Here is an 18,177-nt window from a genome sequence, read left to right as displayed (position 1 = left end):
GGTTTGTACAGTGCACTGAATGAAACTTGTTTTAACACACACACACACGCACACACTGTGCGCGCGGAGCAGGTGGAGAAAAGCGCGAGTCAAGTGCAGCTTTCAGCAGGTGCCGCCCCGCGTGAGCCGGCTAGGACGAGATGAAAGAGCCCGCGACACACCGACTCTCTCACCGACTCCCCCCACCACCGCCTCCCCGCGCGCTCGGTGAGGTAGATTTGTAGTGACAGCAGCGGGTGCATTCGCCAGTCATTCCCCATAAAAGGTTCCGTCTGATCAAAGCCCCGCTGAGGCAGGGAGGCGGCCCGCTATGTCGGCGTGTGTCTGCGTGTCTCCGGTGTCTCGCAGTGCTGAGGCGGTTTTGAAGCTTTAAAAACACAAAACCCTCTCTGTCTCTCTCCCTGCTATTTACATTTGAGCTCCGTTTTGCCTTGGCAGTAAAACATTGGTTTTATTCCCTCCGCCTGTAGCCCGTGTGACAGGCTCGGCTGCATTAATCAAGTCTTGCCGCTCAGAGTCAAGGATTTCTTAAACTGGAAGAATTTAATCTTTAAATACATTTTAAACGGAAGTGTCTGACTGAAGTTATGTTAACAAGCCCCCAACCTGAGGTGTGTGTGTGTGTGTGTGTGTGTGTGTGTGTGTGTTCCCCGGTGAGTGCTGAGGGGGGATCGTACACACCAAACCAGAAAAGAGGCAATGTGTTTATATAAATGTACCCATCCGCAGTCAATTAGACAAACACTTAACGCGGGTGTAAAAGTTCGGTTTATGAACACCCAGATATCAGGACGACACCGCTGCAACCTCAACTTTTAAGTCACCTGCCAGTCATATTCCCAATTTTCCATATTCATGTTTTAAATCACCAGGAACCCCCCCCCCCCCCCCCCTCCCTCTTCTTCTTTTTTTTTTTTTTTTACCTCCTCATTAACATCTGTCGACTCGTCAGAAGCAGACAGCAATTTTCACCATCAATTAAGTGCAGTGGAATCCAAAGTCAGTCTAGATGTGCTGACACACATCTTGGTACAAGGCCTGGATACAAATAAATGCAAAGATAAAATCTGGCAATTCAAGTTCTGAAATCTGTTAAGAGTATAGCCTACACCCCCCTCTCCCAAAAATCTGTCCCACAAAGCTTTCTATACATTGATCTTTTTTTTTGATTTCTTACTTCACTCTCCCTGCTGAATAAAACATGACCCAGCATCACTGCTTGAAGTGATCATTTCAAAAAGTGTAGATAAAATGCATTAAACTACTGGCAAAAACAGTCACTGAGCTGCGTATTTTTATATGCAGTGGATGAAAGTAACAAAGTACTTTAAACTACTCTACTCAAGTAAAATTATCTGCATGAATAAATGTAAATGTCTTTGAATTGCTTCTTCTGTCTATCAGTCCAAAACCCAAAATGTTTTCATTTTAAACTTATAGTTGATTAAGTAAAACAAGCAAATAATCACATTTGAGAAGCTGGAACCAGTGAATTTCTGACACTTTTTCTTCAAAATGATGATTCATCAGTTATCAAAATTGTGACAGATTAAATTGCTATTAATCCACTTATCAATTAATTGGCCAATCATTTCAGTTCTACAAAACACAGTTATCCAGAAATTTTGCAGTATTTACAAAGTGAAGAAACTGGATTGGTGTGTAGGTGAGAGAAGTACAACTATTATAAGAATCCAAGCAAAATGGAACAAACAAACACAGAAATACGTTACAGTGTGGTCGTCATCACAACGTTTAATTTCAACAGTTTGTAAGAAAAAAATATTACAGCGTTTATAAACATCAGCATCACTGTAGCTGGTCTGAGTGCTTAATCTTTGCTATGTTACATTAGACTCAAAACGGCATCATGACGCGCTCCAAAGTCTATAAAATCAAATGCGGCATCCTTCAACATTATTCTGCTATAAATTAACAGCCTCTATGCAAAGTTGAATTTACGCAAAGTTCCTCACACACACACACACACAGTCACATTCTGAATCCGACTCCTGTCTGATCAAGGCAAAGTGGTGCTAGTATGTACACTCTGTTGTCTGGATGTTAGTCACTTGTGTAGCCGTCACGATGAAGCTGAAGATCAGGTTACAAATGATAATGCACGTGTTTTAGTGGGGGTAGGCCTCGATCACCATGGCATGACCCTGGAAAACACAAGATTACAAGCATGTCAGGAAAACTAATCAATAGAATGGAAAGATAAATTTGATCAGTTAAATCATCTAAATTAATAAAGATGAACGACAGCGTTATTAAACATTCTTTTTGAAATACAAATAAGCTGCAACAGAAAATTGCAATTTGGAAATTTTTTAGTGTCAAATAGTCTAGATACTCTATGTGTTATGTGGTGCACACCGTAGAAACATTCTGCATTACAATAAAATCTACATTTCCAAAAGTTTTAATATTACCGGCAGTGGAACCAAACAGTGTAACACTTTAAATTGTGAAGTGTAACTTTAATGAAGGGGGGGAAAAAGTTATAATTCTACAGTTTCGTGTTTATCGGTCACCTGTCCTCCAGCAGCACAAGCCGCCACCAGTCCGTACTGTCCTCCCTCCTTCTTCAGACGGTGCGCAACTGTGGTTACCAGCCTGCAGCCTGTGGCTCCGAATGGGTGACCCAAAGACAGAGAGCCTCCCCACAGGTTGAACTTCTCCATGGGAGGAGTCCCCACCTAAACACACACACACACACGGTCAGGACTGAATATTTCTTTGTTGGTTATCAAAACTTCTCTTAGACTGAAATAGAATATAAAAACAAAACATAGGCATGAACTCAAGGCAAGATATTAATGGTTCCCTAAAACCATTAACATGAAACTAAGTGCTGCTTTGCTCTTTAATAACTATTAGTTTTTAGATACAGAATATCAACAGCTTCATCCTTTAAAGTGCACTGTAAATTTCGTTGTAATATCAACACAAACTAACAAAACAAGGTCTAAATTCTTTCACAACTATCATTTACAGAGATTTTGTATCATCAGACTGTCATATCAACATGATTCCAGCTAGATATGAATTTTTTTCATAATTATTGTGCATGAGACGGCTAACATTTGAATATGCAGTATGGTATGGATCTCCTCTGACAAAAAGCCAACAGCTGCAGCTGTCTTTACCTTTGATTTCCTGCCCATATACGTCTGGGCGAACCAATCTGAGTCCATAGCCTTCAGATTTGCCATTATCTGGCCCTGGAAGACACAAAAAAATATATATATCCGCATGTTACCATAGATACCAGACTGAAAAGACATTGATTTCTACTGATTCAAAAGTACTAAGTAGTGCAGGATGTGAAGCAAACCAATCAAATCTTACTCCACCTCTCCTCAAACATTGATGTCCATGAATAATGCAGGCCACAATTGGATTAAGGCAGACACAGAAATGGGATCAATAACTCTGGTTCGGTTATTTGAAAAATGCATATCTATAAACTTAAAATATATAATAGATTGACAGGATAGTAATAGATTAATCCAAACACACACTCAAAACTTTTTCCCAGATGTGTTGTGATAACTTACTGCGAATGCCTCGTGGAACTCAAAGACGTCAATGTCACTCATGCTCAACCCGGCACGTTCCAGGACTTTGGGTGTACCGTATGTTGGCCTGAAAGAGTCAAATAGAGTAGGAAAATTCATATTGAGTCACCAGAAATAAAATTAAAATAAACTTTTTCCCCTCCAACTCTCTTGTTTTCAAATGAACAATTCTGCCCAAATATCAGTTAACTACACACATGGTCAACTATCACGGTTCCATCTCAGCTCTTTCCTTAATAACTAGATGCTTAGGTTCTCTAGATTTGTCTCTGACAGACATATTCTGCTACTTTCTTTACATTTTAATATAAATATATATGAACAGTAATATATGAACTGATCAACTGATGATCAACTAGTGCAGAGATAAGAAACTGAGGGACTTACCCCAAAAGCAGCTGATCTTTGGGGTCCTGAGACACGTAGACAAAGTCTCTGCCAGGATGAAACATAACATGATCAGCACATCAACTGAAATAACATCATCAGGGAAATTGAGGCTGCTCTTCCAAACAGAGAGGAGTGCAGTTACCTGAGGTAGGCTTTAGGCTTGTAACCCATAGCCAAGGCTTTCTCTTCGGACATGATGAGCACAGCAGAGGCACCGTCAGTCTGAGAACACACATGAACAAGCAGTTTACAGTCAGGGCAATGCATGAGTGGTGACAGTGTGAGCTAAATCAATTGTTAATGGAAAAAAACACAAGATTGAGGGGAGGATAGTGTGGGAAGGACCATCAATAGTCCCAGAAATTCACCAGACTGTTAAAGCTAATGAACGAATCAAACCCAAACTAGCTAGCTTAACTGACAAGATCTGCCATCCTCAATCATGATTTAACAGTGTTTGGCTTGGGCCACTGGCTGGCTAGAGTTGAAGTGAGGTTTACACACACACACACACGCTGTTTTAAACCAGTAAAGAGTAATTAAGAGCACTGAAAGTGCTGTAGGGCCTGGTGTGTGTGTGTGTGTTTGTGTTTGTGTGTTTACCAGGAAGGAGGAGTTGGCGGCAGTCACTGTGCCGTGAGGTTTAATGAAGGCTGGTTTCAGTTTGGCCATCTGCTCCATGGAGGACGGGCGGATGCCGTTGTCCTTGGAAACAATATCACGACCTAGGAAAGACAAAAATGAATCAAAAAAATCAAGACAAAATTATGTTTTTTATGAAGAAAAACTTAAACTTCAAAACATGGCAGCAGTAAACATGTCGCAACTGCAATCAATCACCTCAATCCATATATATGAGATTCAAGCCTGTTTTATACAATGTAATAATAATGATTTGTATTGTCTGTAGCCTTTTCTTGCAAAAAAAAAGTTACAATACTGGCATGCAGTATAATGCCAAATGTTTTCATCTTGAGTCAAAATCCCATCAGTTGTATCTGAGGTGTTATGATTGCTGCATAATCAGGCAAACTGACAGAGCTTATCAGTATCAAAATGTACTTAAATGACGGGTTTGATGAGTAATGTCCTGTATTTCTGGTTACAAGGTGTTAAGCAATGTTTACCTGGCACTTTGAAGGAGATGACATCCTCCAGCAGCCCTGCGTCCTGGGCCTTTTTGGCCAGACCGTGTGATCGCAGAGCAAACTCATCCTGCTCCACTCTGGAGACCCCGAATGCAGCTGCTAGACGGTCAGCACTGTGGCCCATTGTTTCAGCTGTAGAGAACTCAGCCACAGCAGGAAGCTACAAACACAAAATACAAAGGTTACAATAGGGGATACTATACTGTACTTCAGATAAAACAGAAGTACTTTGATTTGATTTCTGATGTTTCAAGAGGCATTCCCATAAATTTAGAATCAAACCATTCAAGTACATCTGATAACAAAACTGATAGTGGTGCAACTCTCATAGAGCTTATGTGAATATATACCTCTGGGGAGAGGTGCGCCAGCCGGATGCTGCCAATCAAACTGAGCCTCTGGCCAAAGGTCTTTGCCTTGTTGAGGGACAACATGGTCTTCCTCATCTTGCGGCTGTGACGGATAGGAACATCGGACATGAACTCCACTCCCCCTGCCACAACGGCATCACACTGGCCTGCAGCAATCAGACCAACAGCTAGAGAGAAGGAAAGAGGAGAAAAAGACAAAGAAAAGGTCAAACGGGGAGGGAGGCAGCCAAAAAGAAAAGAAAAAAACCAAAGGGGAGATTGGCTACTGTATTTTTTTTCCTGTGCATCCTTAAATGTAGGTGTCTGTCTGTAATGACAAAAAGACACATCTGATCATGGTCTCCTGCTGTGATTCCCTTCATTATTTTACACCAGCAGACATTTCATCAAGAATCAGCACTTCTTTCATTGTCATAAGATATCTGTATTGTCTTAAGCTTTGCTTTTGTTTGTCAGGATTCAAATAGTGCGTTACTTCACTACACAGCAGTAAACAATACATAACTAAACAAATGAACAATACCATCATACAATGTCACTCTTTTTGCAGCTTCAGTGTGGGACTACATAAGCCTGGTGATAGGTTTGTTAAATCATAACACAATATGTTTATATCAGGATACAAGTCCAATTAAAGCTGCAAGCAGTGTTGGTCGGGACCTCGCACTCTGGCCCGTCAGGATCAGATCATTTTTGCTTTTTAAAAATGAGGGATATTTATTACAAGTGAGGTGTGCTACTATTTTGAAAGATTGATTGGCAGGATGAGAATTTTCTGCAGGGTGAGACATGTCTGTCTTGCTCACACCTGTGTCATCAAAATCATGCAAGTTTTGGGCCCATTCACTTGAATTTCAATTAGTAAATTGAGAGTGTGAGCGAACCCAAACCTTTTTGAACATTTACTGCTTCCACATAGTTTTAGACACAGACTTCATTTGAACTTTAAATGAGTCACGAGACTTTAACCTACAAATCTTGAATTTACATGTGTTTTCTATCTTTTACCGTCTTTGAGATATTAGAGTGTGAGTTGTAAAGTCTTTTCTTGCTCCTCCTGTGATTTTATAATGAGTGTGTATTGCAGAATGTTTCACAGCACTGAGGGAGTGACATCACCAGGAGCAGTCAGAGATGAGGATTTTAGAGTACACTTCTTGTGAAATCTCATAAATCCCATGACTTTGGCCAAATCTTACATTAGAAATCATTTTTTTGTTTGAAATTTCGTGGCGAATCCATTGATACAGGTTTGAAAGTGGTCAGACTTATGGTTTAGATGTCAGAAGCCTCTGTTTGACACAAAGTTCATGCCCATATATTGCCTCCCCATTGGTTTACATTGTAAGGCGTGATGTGGCACTGCAACTTTCAGGGCTTATAAAATCCAAACCATTCGAGTTATTACAAAGTTTTTAACAACTTTTTTTCAGCACAGTGTCATAAGTCATGTATCAAAGTTTGTTGAAGTCCCGTAATAATAAAGAAAGAAAGAAACAAACAAACAAACACACACACGAAAAACAATAGGGTCCTCACCCTTAGGCGAAGACTACTGTTTTACAGTAGTCCTCTGCCTTCTGGGCTCGGTCCCTAATTAAAGTAAATAATTTATAATATTATATAAATAACTATAATCATTGCCCAGCCCAAAATATACACGTCACAAGGGGGTGAGGCTCGGGTGTGGAGATTTCAAACACCACAAAGTCAAAAGGAAGATGGAAAAGGATCATCCTCACTGACATACCTGAGGTCATAGCTTGGTTGGAGGAGATGCAGGCCATGGTGACGGTGTGAGCTGGGATCTTGTCAGAGAAGCCTGCACCCAGTGCTGCCTGAAATCACAGTCAAACGACAAGGAGATACACAATTGTGATATTAGTTGATGAATCGATTGTTCGATTGAAAGAAAGTTAATCAGCAACTTTGATATTTTCAAGCAAAAATGCCAAAAAATATGCAAAAAAATAGACAGTAAACTGTAAATCCTTGGGTTTTGGAGTGTTGGTCTGAGAAAACAAGACATTTGAATACATTCCCTTGAGCTGTGTGCAGTGCTAGTGTGTAAGATCAAGGCTTAAAGAGAGTATACATATGAAACATATTCAAGGTGTGTGAAGGTCCAGATACTACAAACATTTTGGGGTGTACGTGTGTATGTGTGTGTGTGTGTGAGTGTGTGTGTTGATACCTCTCTTGCTACATTGCTTGTCTTGACCTCCTGAATGACTGTTCCATAGATGATGTAGTCTACGGCGTCTTTGGGAAGAGCTGTCTTGTGCAGCAGACCCCTACAGAAATCCAAACAGTTTTTAAGTCACGGCAGCACTAAAAAACAAACAAACTCATGCATAAAGTGTCTTGTGAAAAGACTGAAAGGAGGAAGAGAAAAACAACATCCTGAATAGATTTATTATATTTATTACAGAGCAGTAAAAGTGAAACTCTTGTTTTCAACAATTACAAGGGATCTTTTATTATGCAAGGTGTTTAATGCCACTGATCCTTGAAGGTTTCACTGGTTGTCTTTATAAAAAGTGTCATAATGGACTTTATAGTGTTATAACAGTTAACGCAACAAACACCACAGGACATAAATACACTTACTGTAGAGCTGCTCTGGCCAAGTCATGGGGCATTAGGTCAGCATACCTGTAAACACACAGCAGTAAAGTTTCACCTTCAAGCCACTGAGATCATCTCTCACTAAAAGTCACTGGACTACAAGTTGTAGTTTTGAGCAGCTTTCTTGTCAAAGTATAAGGATCATAATCTTATGCTTCCTTCAGGCTATAGCCAGCAAACTTATAAGTAAAGAGTAGAGACGTACGTGGTTCCAGACAGTAGGAAAGGGGTTCGGACTCCTTCGACCAGTACTATGTTCTTCAGACCAGGTCGGGCCAGAGTCTTCTTGCTCTTTGTCTGAACTGAAAAAAATAAATAAATAACAGGTTCACAGATTTTGATAGTTGAGAGTTGACCTGAGGGATCCACGTGAGCATACAAGACTGGAAGCAGATTTATTTTAGGTGCATGTAAATGAAATCAGTTAGAGTAATGACTTACCCTGAGCCTGCAGCTGTGCTGACGTACTGAGAGAGCGCGCAGCTGAAACACACACACAGAGAAAGATGTCCCTCATCATCCTCCATTTAAAATCTTTTAAAACACGTCAACCCTTCAAACTTAAGCAGGCACCAACGTCTCACCTGATTAACAGTAATACACATTATATACATTACACTGTCAAGAGCACAAAACAATGTTTTAGCAGCTTGAATTCATAAAGCAGATGTCTGTATCAATTATACAACTTGGTTCAATCACCAAGTGACAACAGGGGCAGACAAATGATCAAAGTGTTGGCCATATATCATATCTGTATTATTATTAATATAAATGTTCATAATGATATGTTGAAAAGAAAAGTATATATTGCGTTTCTGGCTTCCTGTAACATTTTTTATTATTCCTGTGATGTAATGTGAAGCCTTGATAACTGTTTAAGGTGTAGATGACTCACCAAACTGCACTGCCCAGGCAGGGCTGACTGGGCAGCTACGCATCGAGGTCAGCAGCATGGAAGCCATTATGTTCTACAAAGAAAGAAATTGTAATTGTGACTGCAAAGTCATCACCATAGCTCTGAAAACAGCTAATGAAAACATTTCCATATGCTAAAAAATGTACTTATTTCCACTTTGTCTTCTTTTGCTCAAACAGTTAGCAGTCTGATGATTTCCAGAAAAATTACACTGAATGTGTGACAGCTTTCAAAATCTTCTGAGATCCCTTGACCACTTCAGGTAATTCTAAGCTTTCTTTGTCTGAATTGGCATTGACATTTTTATTCAATAATTCTGCATTGTTTGTGCTGTAATATTCTTTTATTTTCTGTAGAGCACTTTGTATTGCCCTGGGTATGAAATGACCTATATAAATAAAGCTGCCTTGCATAGTTCTATAGGCAAATCGTCAACTGTATCAACCTGAAGGAATGAATCACACTAGACATTAAAACACAGCATGAGTCTGTGTTTCTAATTACCTAACTCTGACCTATGACTATGCAGATTATGTGGTTTAATGTGACAATATGTGTTAGAAAATGTTAGCTTATTTACAGGAAGTTTGAACACACCCCAGCATAGAGAGAACAACAGCTAGTGTAGAGAGAGCTAACTCCATGAACAACTGTGCAAATTAAATGTTAATTTGCCTATCAGTGCAGTAATTTCATCTTTAACAATGTGTTGTATTTAAAAAGCTTGTTATATTATCCATTGTGCCAGATCTTCATCTGAAAAGTAACTAAAGCTGTCAAATAAATGTAGTGGAGTAGAAAGTACAATATTTCCCTCTGAAACGTCGTGGAGTGGAAGTATAAAATAGCATCAAATGGAAATACTCGAGTAAAGCATAAGTACCTCAAAATTATACTTAAATACAGTACTTGAGTAAATGTACTTAGCCTACTTACTTTCCACCACTGAACCTAAAACACCTCTAACGATGCGTTGAGGTCCTATTCTGTTCCGCATTTGCTCTTATTGAATATAAATTGTGTTGACTTTAACACAGCAGAATGAAAGATAATTTGACCAGCTTTAATAATGTTTCCTCTTATATGTTTTATTATGTGGGATAATATGACATATCATTGACGGGTGACCCAGCCCAACCCCCTATCTATCCCCGCTTTGACCCTTCACCTAGATTCCTCTCCTGGAGAATGACAGAGGCAGAAACCCGTAACCTCCAGACTCAAACAGGGTCACAACTGCCTACAGGTCGATTAAATATTTGACTATATAAAGTTAAGTTCACACCAATTAGTAAAATACATTTATGACACAATTTTAATAGAAAAACAATGAAGCTGAAGGTTAGCCTCAAGCTAATAGCGCTAACTAACGTTACTTGCATAAGTTTCCAGGGCGTTTTTGTATCTAGCCCGCTATTCCCAAGATGAACAAACATATTTGCAGGCTTTTTCCCTTTAACAGACTCATTATCAGGAGTGATAACCGAGGTGAATCTTACCTGTATTTGAGTTGTGTGTATATCGACGCTGCTCCCCAGTCAAACGCTTGGGCAGACTCTCCGTCAGCGCTTCTGAACTACAAAACCTAAAGACCTACCAAGATAGTAGCTGACCAAAAATATGCCATAACGGACACATTGACAACCAATAAAAAGCCACGTACCTGCTCGTGTTTTAGAGCTCTTTTAATTATAGTTTATTATACCGACATCGCAAAACATCACCTTTACATCAAATGATATATAATGATTTCAATAATTTAATATTTTAGGCGACGGCGATACAACAGCGTGTTGTGGGGTCCTTATTAGACAACTTTTAGGCCTCCAACCAACAGCCTGAACGTTTTTGTAGGTATGTAGGGTGCAGTTTGGAGATGGCAGTTTGACAGGTCTGCAGCCTGCAGATACCCTTTATTGTCAGGTGTGTTTTATGAAATTAATAATTTAAGGTCTGTTTTATTGAAGACAATTCCCACGTTTCCAGTAGGTTTGGTTTTTAACTTTGGTAGGGACATTTTTTTAGTTGGGCCAAAATAGTTATAGCTCTCTTTTCTCTTTCATATATTCCATATGCACACATAAGCACAACTGCAAACATGTTTACTTTACTGAATATGTATTTGCTGACTTGTCTGAAACCGAACTTGTAACATGTTGAATTTGTCTGATTGCTACAGTTTGTTTTATTGTTGGAAATCTGAGACCAAAATTAATATTTAAAACTGACATTTCATACAGTATAAAATGTATAATGACCTGCAGGTAGTGTTCTACTCTGTTTGAACCAACTATCTGCTGTAAGGTTTTCAAACCTCACCTGAGATCCTGCAGATCTGTGCTTCTTTCAGTTTATTGATTGATATCTTTAAATCATCTCAGAAACTTCTACTTGTATTATTTATCATTCAACTCCCAAACTTATGGTTAGATATTTCACTGTGACATCAGCTTACCTGTGTGTGTGTGTGTGTGTGTGTGTCTGTGTGTGTGTGTGTGTGTGTTTCTGAAAAAATCAGTTGGACAAGCTGTGGCACATTTACCTTTCTTTAAAATAATGTTCATGTTTAATGACACGTGCAATAATAACTCTGCTCCTGATCCACTCATGGAAAAAACAAACAAACAAAAAAAAAACTACCAGATGACCCGAGAGGTCATTATTATTATTATTGTTATTATTTGTGTGTGCGTGTGTGTTTGATTTGGTGTTCATTTTAATTGTTGTATTTCTGTACTTTTAAACTTTTCTTTTAAATGATTTTATCATGTCAATCAATTGCTTTCATGCTGATTTTAAGCACCTTGAACTGCCATTGTGAATGAAAAGTACTATACAAATAAAATCGACTTGACTTGATGGAAAAGGAGGGTGGCATTAAATGGTTAATATTTCTCCCATTATTTAAAAAATAGGTTTGGTGTTTGGATTGATTCCAGAACAATTTTGTTAGCTAAGCTCAGTTGTCACTGACACTTTGGTTCTTCTTTAAAAAAAACCTATATTCGCTTTGGGAGGCATCTTCTCCCACAGTAATAGAGTTGTTTAATTAAATGACATGTCTAAACAAATATCAAAAATTAGCTAATAACACCAATGCCTGAAATTTAAATATAATATCAACTGATATTACTTATGTCCAGTGAAGTCATTTTCAACTCTGTGAGGTTTAAACAATGAATACTAACCGCTTCAAATGAACCCACTTTTTGCATAAAACACACAAACCTTTTCAACTCTGAAGATATATATCTGCACAGTTTCTTCCATGATACTGTCTGTCTCTCCGTTTCATTGATAAAAACCAAGGTGAACTTTCACCTAGATTGTGGCAACAATACTTAGCAAAGTCACTTGGTGGCAGTATAATCCCCAGACGTTAATGTGCAAAGCTGCTTTAACATGAGTAAAGCACTTTTACAATACTTCTAGGGACATAGAAAAAAACATATTCTACCCTAAAATGTCTGTGTCTCTTGATAGTCAAGGCAGCATTAAATTTCCATACATAAATTAAGTTAATATTATAGGCTGCCACTCTTTTGATACCAGAATAGTAACTTTTTGTGTGTTTACTTGCTGTGTGTCACTATTGCTGGTTTCTGATTGGCTGTAAAAACTCAAATTTAGCACATTAGCAGCAGTGGAAGAAGTATTCAGACCCTGTATTTATGTAAAAGTACCAATACAGCAATGTAAAAATACTCCATTACAAATAAAAGTCCTTTATAAAAAATTCTACTCAAGTAAAAGTAATACTCAAGTAAAGTACAAGTACCTCAAAATTTTCCTTAAATACAGTACTTGACTACTTACAACCACTGCACATTAGACAGAAGATACAACTTTATGATAAAGGTTGTACTACCCACAGTGGAAATGTCCTTTTTGCCAAGGTCAGCAACACTTCCATACAATCTGAATTTCTTCTTGTAACACTCACTCACAACACTCTGGTACTAATATGTATGCTGTGTATCTGTATCTATGTATACACTGCCTGGCTGGAGTAGAGCTGTGTTAACACTCTGCCACTCTGTGATGTGATCCCAAAAGTAGATCAAGGGTCACACCTGCCTCTGCCTCATGTGATGACAATCTGGGTCATAGTTAATGTTGCTGTGTTGCTCTGTGTCTTAGGTCATGTGAGCAGGTGTCTCTCAATGTCTTCATCACTGGCAGGTAAATATCAGCTCACTAATGGGGCCAGACTGATGATTTTTGGAAAAATACCAAGGTAATGTGAAATATTTTATTAAAAGTCAGATATTATCAAGTTGATGTGTTCCTTCTCTGATATGAAGGTTTCTCCCAGACCAGGAGGTGAATTATGCTGTCATAAAATGGCCAAAAACAAAGTTTAATTATTTTGTTTTCCCTCTGTCACATTAAATATGACCATCAAAGCACTGACTTAAAATGTAAGATTTTAGACTAAATTTGTGTGCTAATGTTCTCCAAGGACAGGTGTTAAACTAGCAGACATTTGAATAATACAATACTGGTAGCCCCATATCTGACGGTCTCTCATCTATTTCACTGTTTCCTCCATCAAGCTCAAACACACGTCAGCTACGAGCTCAAGGACGATGTGGCAGTTGTACGATTCAACGATCCAACATCCCAGGTGCTTGTGTGTGTGTTCTGTGTGGGTGTTTGTTTATGGACGAGAGTATGAGGCAGTACATGCGTGTCAGAGAGAGATTATATTTGTGACAGTCTTGACGACCTGTCTCAGTCTCACACTGACAGATGTGACATGATTAATCGGAGCATGTGTGTTTGTGTATATGCAGGTGAACGCGCTGTCGGTGCAGATGCAGTCTGAGCTGATGAAGGTGATGGGTGAGATCTGGTCCAACGGCTCTGTGAAAAGTGCCGTTCTCCGTCTCCAGCAAGCCCAGCTGCTTTATCACTGGCGTGGATATCAAGTAGGCTTTTTAAGACTTTAACAAGGATTTCCCTGCACTTGTATATGGTTTGAACTAGAGTGAAAAGGTTCATTTTGTTGCATTTTCACACTTTTCTAACAGCAAGCAATGATGATCTAGTCATGTAAGAGCAGTGACAAGGTAACCCATCTCTCTTTGGAAGGTCAGCAGATGTTCAAGAAGATCGAGAACTCTCCCATTCCCATTGTTGTAGCCATCAATGGCTCTGCCTGGGTGGAGTTGTTGAGGTACAAGGGTGTCTGTGTGTGTGACAGGTGTGAAAAATGCTGCTTGTGTGGACTAAAATGTGACTAATTCTTTGACTTCTCTGTAGTTTGCGATATTCTGCCAGTACTGAGTTACCACCAAAAGCCGAAAAACAATCCTGGGTGCAGCAGAGGTCATGCTAGGACTTGTGCCTGGAGCAGATGGCACTCAGAGACTGCCTAAAATGGTATAAATACACACACTCATATTAATCAGTAATTACTAATGGCTTGAAAGCACCGCCACAGTGTTGTGCTAGTGGCTACTGAGTTACACAAGAGTATTTTAAGGTCAAGTGTCTCACTCAGGAGCACATTAGCTCACAATATCTGCAATCCCCTTGTCCTGTGTGTGTGTGTGTGTGTACGTGTGTGTGTGTGTAGGTGGGTCTCCCCGGAGCATTTGACATGATGCTGACAGGCAGGAACATCAGGGCTGATAAAGCTAAGAAGATAGGTCTAGTGCACCAGCTTGTGGACCCTCTGGGTATGTTCTACGTGTGACATTTGTAGATTGCTTTGCTCACTAAGAAACATAGTATTGTTTTCCTGCTGTGATCTTCTGTGATTTGCTCCTCTAGACAAGGGTGGGAGAGGATTAAACTTTATTAAGAAGCTCAAAATTGTGAATTAACTGATGTAACTGATGCAAATTTTGCTTCTTATGTTCCAAAAAACATACATCCGTTGTTGTGGCAGGGACAAAATGTATACACCGCCGCTATGTTTTCAATGGTTAGTTTGTCCTTTGTGAAGGTTTACTCCAGGTCCTGGTTTGAGGCCTGAGGAGGAGAGGACTGTTGAGGAGGTGGCAGTAGGCGTGGCCAAAGGAATCGCAGACTAGAAGGTCTAGTTACAAAGGAGAAGGGTCTTTATGTCTCACAAGAAGCTTGACAGCAAGCTTCGGTTTTTCCTGTCAGCTGTGCAATGCTGCTTGATGAAGCTGGCATTGATGTATCATTACATGTAGCAGAGGTAATGTTCTCCATTGGGCTGCAACTAATAATTATTTTTTCATAATTGATTAATCTGCTGATTATTCTCTCAATTAAGTGTTTTATCTATGAAATGTCAAAAAACGGGGGAAAAATGCTTGTTATAATTTCCCAGACCCAAAGAAGACATCTTCAAATGTCTTGTTTTGTCCGACTAAGAGACCAAAACCCAAAGATATTAGGTTTACTATCATGTATCACACATGAAAGCATTAAATCATCATATTTTGAGATTTTGCTCAAGAAATGGCTAAACTTATTATGAGATTATTAAAATAGTTGCCTATTAATTTTCTCTTGATGGACTAATTGTTGAAGATCTAGTAGTCTGACTGTTGTTTACAGTGTGAGGCCCCTGTAGTTCAGTTCACTTGGAGCCCCTATGAACTCATATAAGACTGTTGGGGATAAAATTGAGATAATAAATCAGAGGATTTGTTTGTTGTCACTCTTTTTTTCTTAGTTCCGTTTTTTTCTTTTGTTTTCTCCTTACTTTGGGATGTTGGGAAAATGAGGTGGAGTGGTATAATGAATAAAGAGTATTAAAAAAATGATCTCACTCTTAAAAAAAAAAGATCATGTGTGTCTGTTGCAGCTCATCAGACTCTCACATCCAGTACCTGCCGATGTCTTGCTTTATAAACAAGGCAGTTCTATGTCTCCAGGAGTGAGTACTGACAAACCCAGCAGAGGGAGACACTGGAACAGTGTTCGGACTTGACTTCCCTGCTTGGGCGGTATGTCTCTTAGTTAAACACACACATCCTGAACCATGTTTTAAATGGAAATTTTCCAATACTGGTAGATTTTCACTGCTAAGTGCCAATTTGGTAGATTACCAGTGATCATTTCAATCAAAATGTAATCCTTAAATCTTGTGTTATTGCAGCCCTTTGTATCTTGGACCCCCATCCATCAGGTCCATTCAGGTTTGTGGACTTGATCGGGGTGGAACGTCTCGTCAGCATCACGATGCATTTCGAGAAAGTTTATGGAAACCAGTTCACACCCTGCCAGCAGCTGCTAGACCACACCAAAGACCCCAGTAAGAAGTTTTATACATGATCCAACATCCCTTTTCTAAAATGACCCTCAGGGCTGAAACTGAGTAACTCATGTCAGGTCAAGTGTCCACAAGGCTGGTGTGAAAACGGGAATGATGGAAATGTAACCAGAACCCAGTGGTTCTGGGTACAAGGAACTGCAGCATAATTTATCTAAAACCCAAAGTATATGACATTTGTTAGAGAAATGCACAATTTAGTGGCCTTCAACTTGTGGCCTTTACATTGTTTGAGTGTTTGTTTTTACGGTATGCATAATTAATGCTGTTAAACAGTGACTTTGCCTAAGGTATTTTGTTTTTTTTACAGGTGAGAGTGGGTTTAGGATAGTTTAATGATCTGAAACACTAACTTTATAGCAGGTCTCCTTTTGGTTATGGTATTACTGGGGGGAGGGTATGTACAGAGGCAAGAGGGAAGTCAGCTAATTTGTTGAAAATCTCAGTGTAACTCAGGTGATACAATTTAAAACGTGTTTGAAGTATGACCTTAACACGGTGACATACCTGGTTCTTGTGCTCTTGGTTTCCTCTAACAGAAACCAGCCTCCTCCCCATATAAAGACTCTCCTGTCAAACTGAATGTGGCTTGAATGAAGAGGAGGGAATGCACTGTTTTTTTTTTCTTTTTTGTATTTACCTGTATACAACTCTTCTTGTACATACCGCTATTTAATGCATGGACAAATTTTGATTATAAAGGATTATTACTAAAGGATAGTCAGGTTCCCAAATGAACATCAACATGTTTTTCTTGCTGTAATCATTCCTCCTGTTCATACTGACCATTAGAATATCCCTTCATAATGCACTTGCAATGTAAGTGATGGGGGCCAAAATCCACAGTCCTCCTTCTGTGCAAAAATGGATTCAAAAGTTTATCTGAAGCTAATATGAAGCTTCAGTGTCCAAATGAGTCAAATCAAGTAGACATCTTTCAACGTTACAGTCTTTTTAGTGCCAAAGTTCCTCTTTTTGTTACTAAACTTCCACCACAGCTCAATAGGGAAACACTGTCCGAGGAAACACAAAGAGGGAATTTATACTCCTGTTCTTTGTTCTCTTTCTTATCTATTCATGAATCTACAGTCAGAAGATTGTGATTCACCTTGTAGCTTGTTGGTTCAGTTCCAAGCTTTCAATTGTTCATACCAATTTTTTAAAATGTTTTTATGAAGGATGATTTACCTCCGAAACCACAACCACTGCAGTTACAGTGGTATGTTTCAATTTTACTTGTAGATAGTTATAGATACCTGAAATAAGATTCAAAGTTCATTAACTCTGGGTCTGCCTGTCATATCGTGTCCATGTATACTGACAGCGTTGTCCTTATGACTATTCGTGGCTATATATCAGTTTGTACTGCCCATGTCTCCGGTAACTGACCGAACTAGGATTTTATTTTCATTTTCTTTGAATGCAGTAATAACTGTAGTCCTGCATCTGGCCTGCAATAAACCTGCAATAAATCCTCCCTAATTCCTGCCTCCCTGCATGTCGTCACAATTCCAGCTCCCCACAACCACCAGGGAAAACAAAACAGGATAACTTGATTTTCAGAGGTCATTTAGTGTCTATTTATTGTGTTTTCTCTTATTTATTTCTTCATGGCTCTTCTTACAGTGGTCTTGCAGTTACATGATGACAGCGTACATCAGTGCTATGTGGGTGTGGTAGACCGAGGAGAAGCTGAAATGTCGAGAGGGGTCATGAACTTTCTGAAATGCTTTATCAGAAACTCAACATCAGCCTTTCGTCTGGCTGCTTTTTTATCAAATTTGGGGAATATAATGGAATTTAAAGACGTATGTCAGACATTATGCAAGAACAGCAGTGTGTATGGCAAAAAGAGAATCACAAAAATTAATAAACCAGTTTA

General features: G+C 39.1%; 1 protein-coding gene and 1 long non-coding RNA gene across 8 annotated transcripts in view; one reads left to right on the top strand and one right to left on the bottom strand.

Moving 5' to 3' along the window:
- Window positions 1-18,177, top strand: part of LOC121882226 — a 79,612-nt gene that overhangs the window by 48,138 nt on the left and 13,297 nt on the right. Inside the window, exons 3-12 of one of the 7 annotated variants that reach the window (XR_006092050.1) lie at window positions 9,220-9,302; window positions 13,181-13,277; window positions 13,597-13,667; window positions 13,837-13,971; window positions 14,135-14,219; window positions 14,306-14,425; window positions 14,622-14,724; window positions 15,828-15,969; window positions 16,122-16,277; window positions 16,835-17,104. This is a non-coding gene — a long non-coding RNA (uncharacterized LOC121882226). Of the gene's footprint in view, window positions 1-9,219; window positions 9,303-10,730; window positions 10,964-13,180; window positions 13,278-13,596; window positions 13,668-13,836; window positions 13,972-14,073; window positions 14,220-14,305; window positions 14,426-14,621; window positions 14,725-14,993; window positions 15,213-15,827; window positions 15,970-16,121; window positions 17,105-18,177 lie in introns of those variants that run through there. The other 6 variants (XR_006092053.1, XR_006092054.1, XR_006092049.1 and 3 more) reach the window with 6 other exon arrangements.
- hadhb (hydroxyacyl-CoA dehydrogenase trifunctional multienzyme complex subunit beta) lies at window positions 1,726-10,617 on the bottom strand. Its single transcript, XM_042390292.1, has 16 exons — window positions 10,540-10,617; window positions 9,020-9,092; window positions 8,563-8,604; window positions 8,327-8,423; window positions 8,104-8,148; window positions 7,688-7,787; window positions 7,244-7,331; window positions 5,473-5,660; window positions 5,102-5,282; window positions 4,578-4,699; window positions 4,117-4,196; window positions 3,972-4,019; window positions 3,564-3,651; window positions 3,153-3,227; window positions 2,538-2,702; window positions 1,726-2,165 (listed from the first exon to the last, which is right to left on the bottom strand). Exons 2-16 carry the CDS (start codon window positions 9,084-9,086, stop codon window positions 2,130-2,132), a joined length of 1,422 nt encoding a protein of 473 aa, XP_042246226.1. The 5' UTR covers window positions 9,087-9,092; window positions 10,540-10,617; the 3' UTR covers window positions 1,726-2,129.

Source organism: Thunnus maccoyii, chromosome 17, assembly GCF_910596095.1.
Source record: "Thunnus maccoyii chromosome 17, fThuMac1.1, whole genome shotgun sequence".
NCBI lineage: Eukaryota > Metazoa > Chordata > Actinopteri > Scombriformes > Scombridae > Thunnus > Thunnus maccoyii.
Note: the sequence above shows the minus strand (reverse complement) of the source record. Positions and strands in the feature narration are given on the sequence as shown.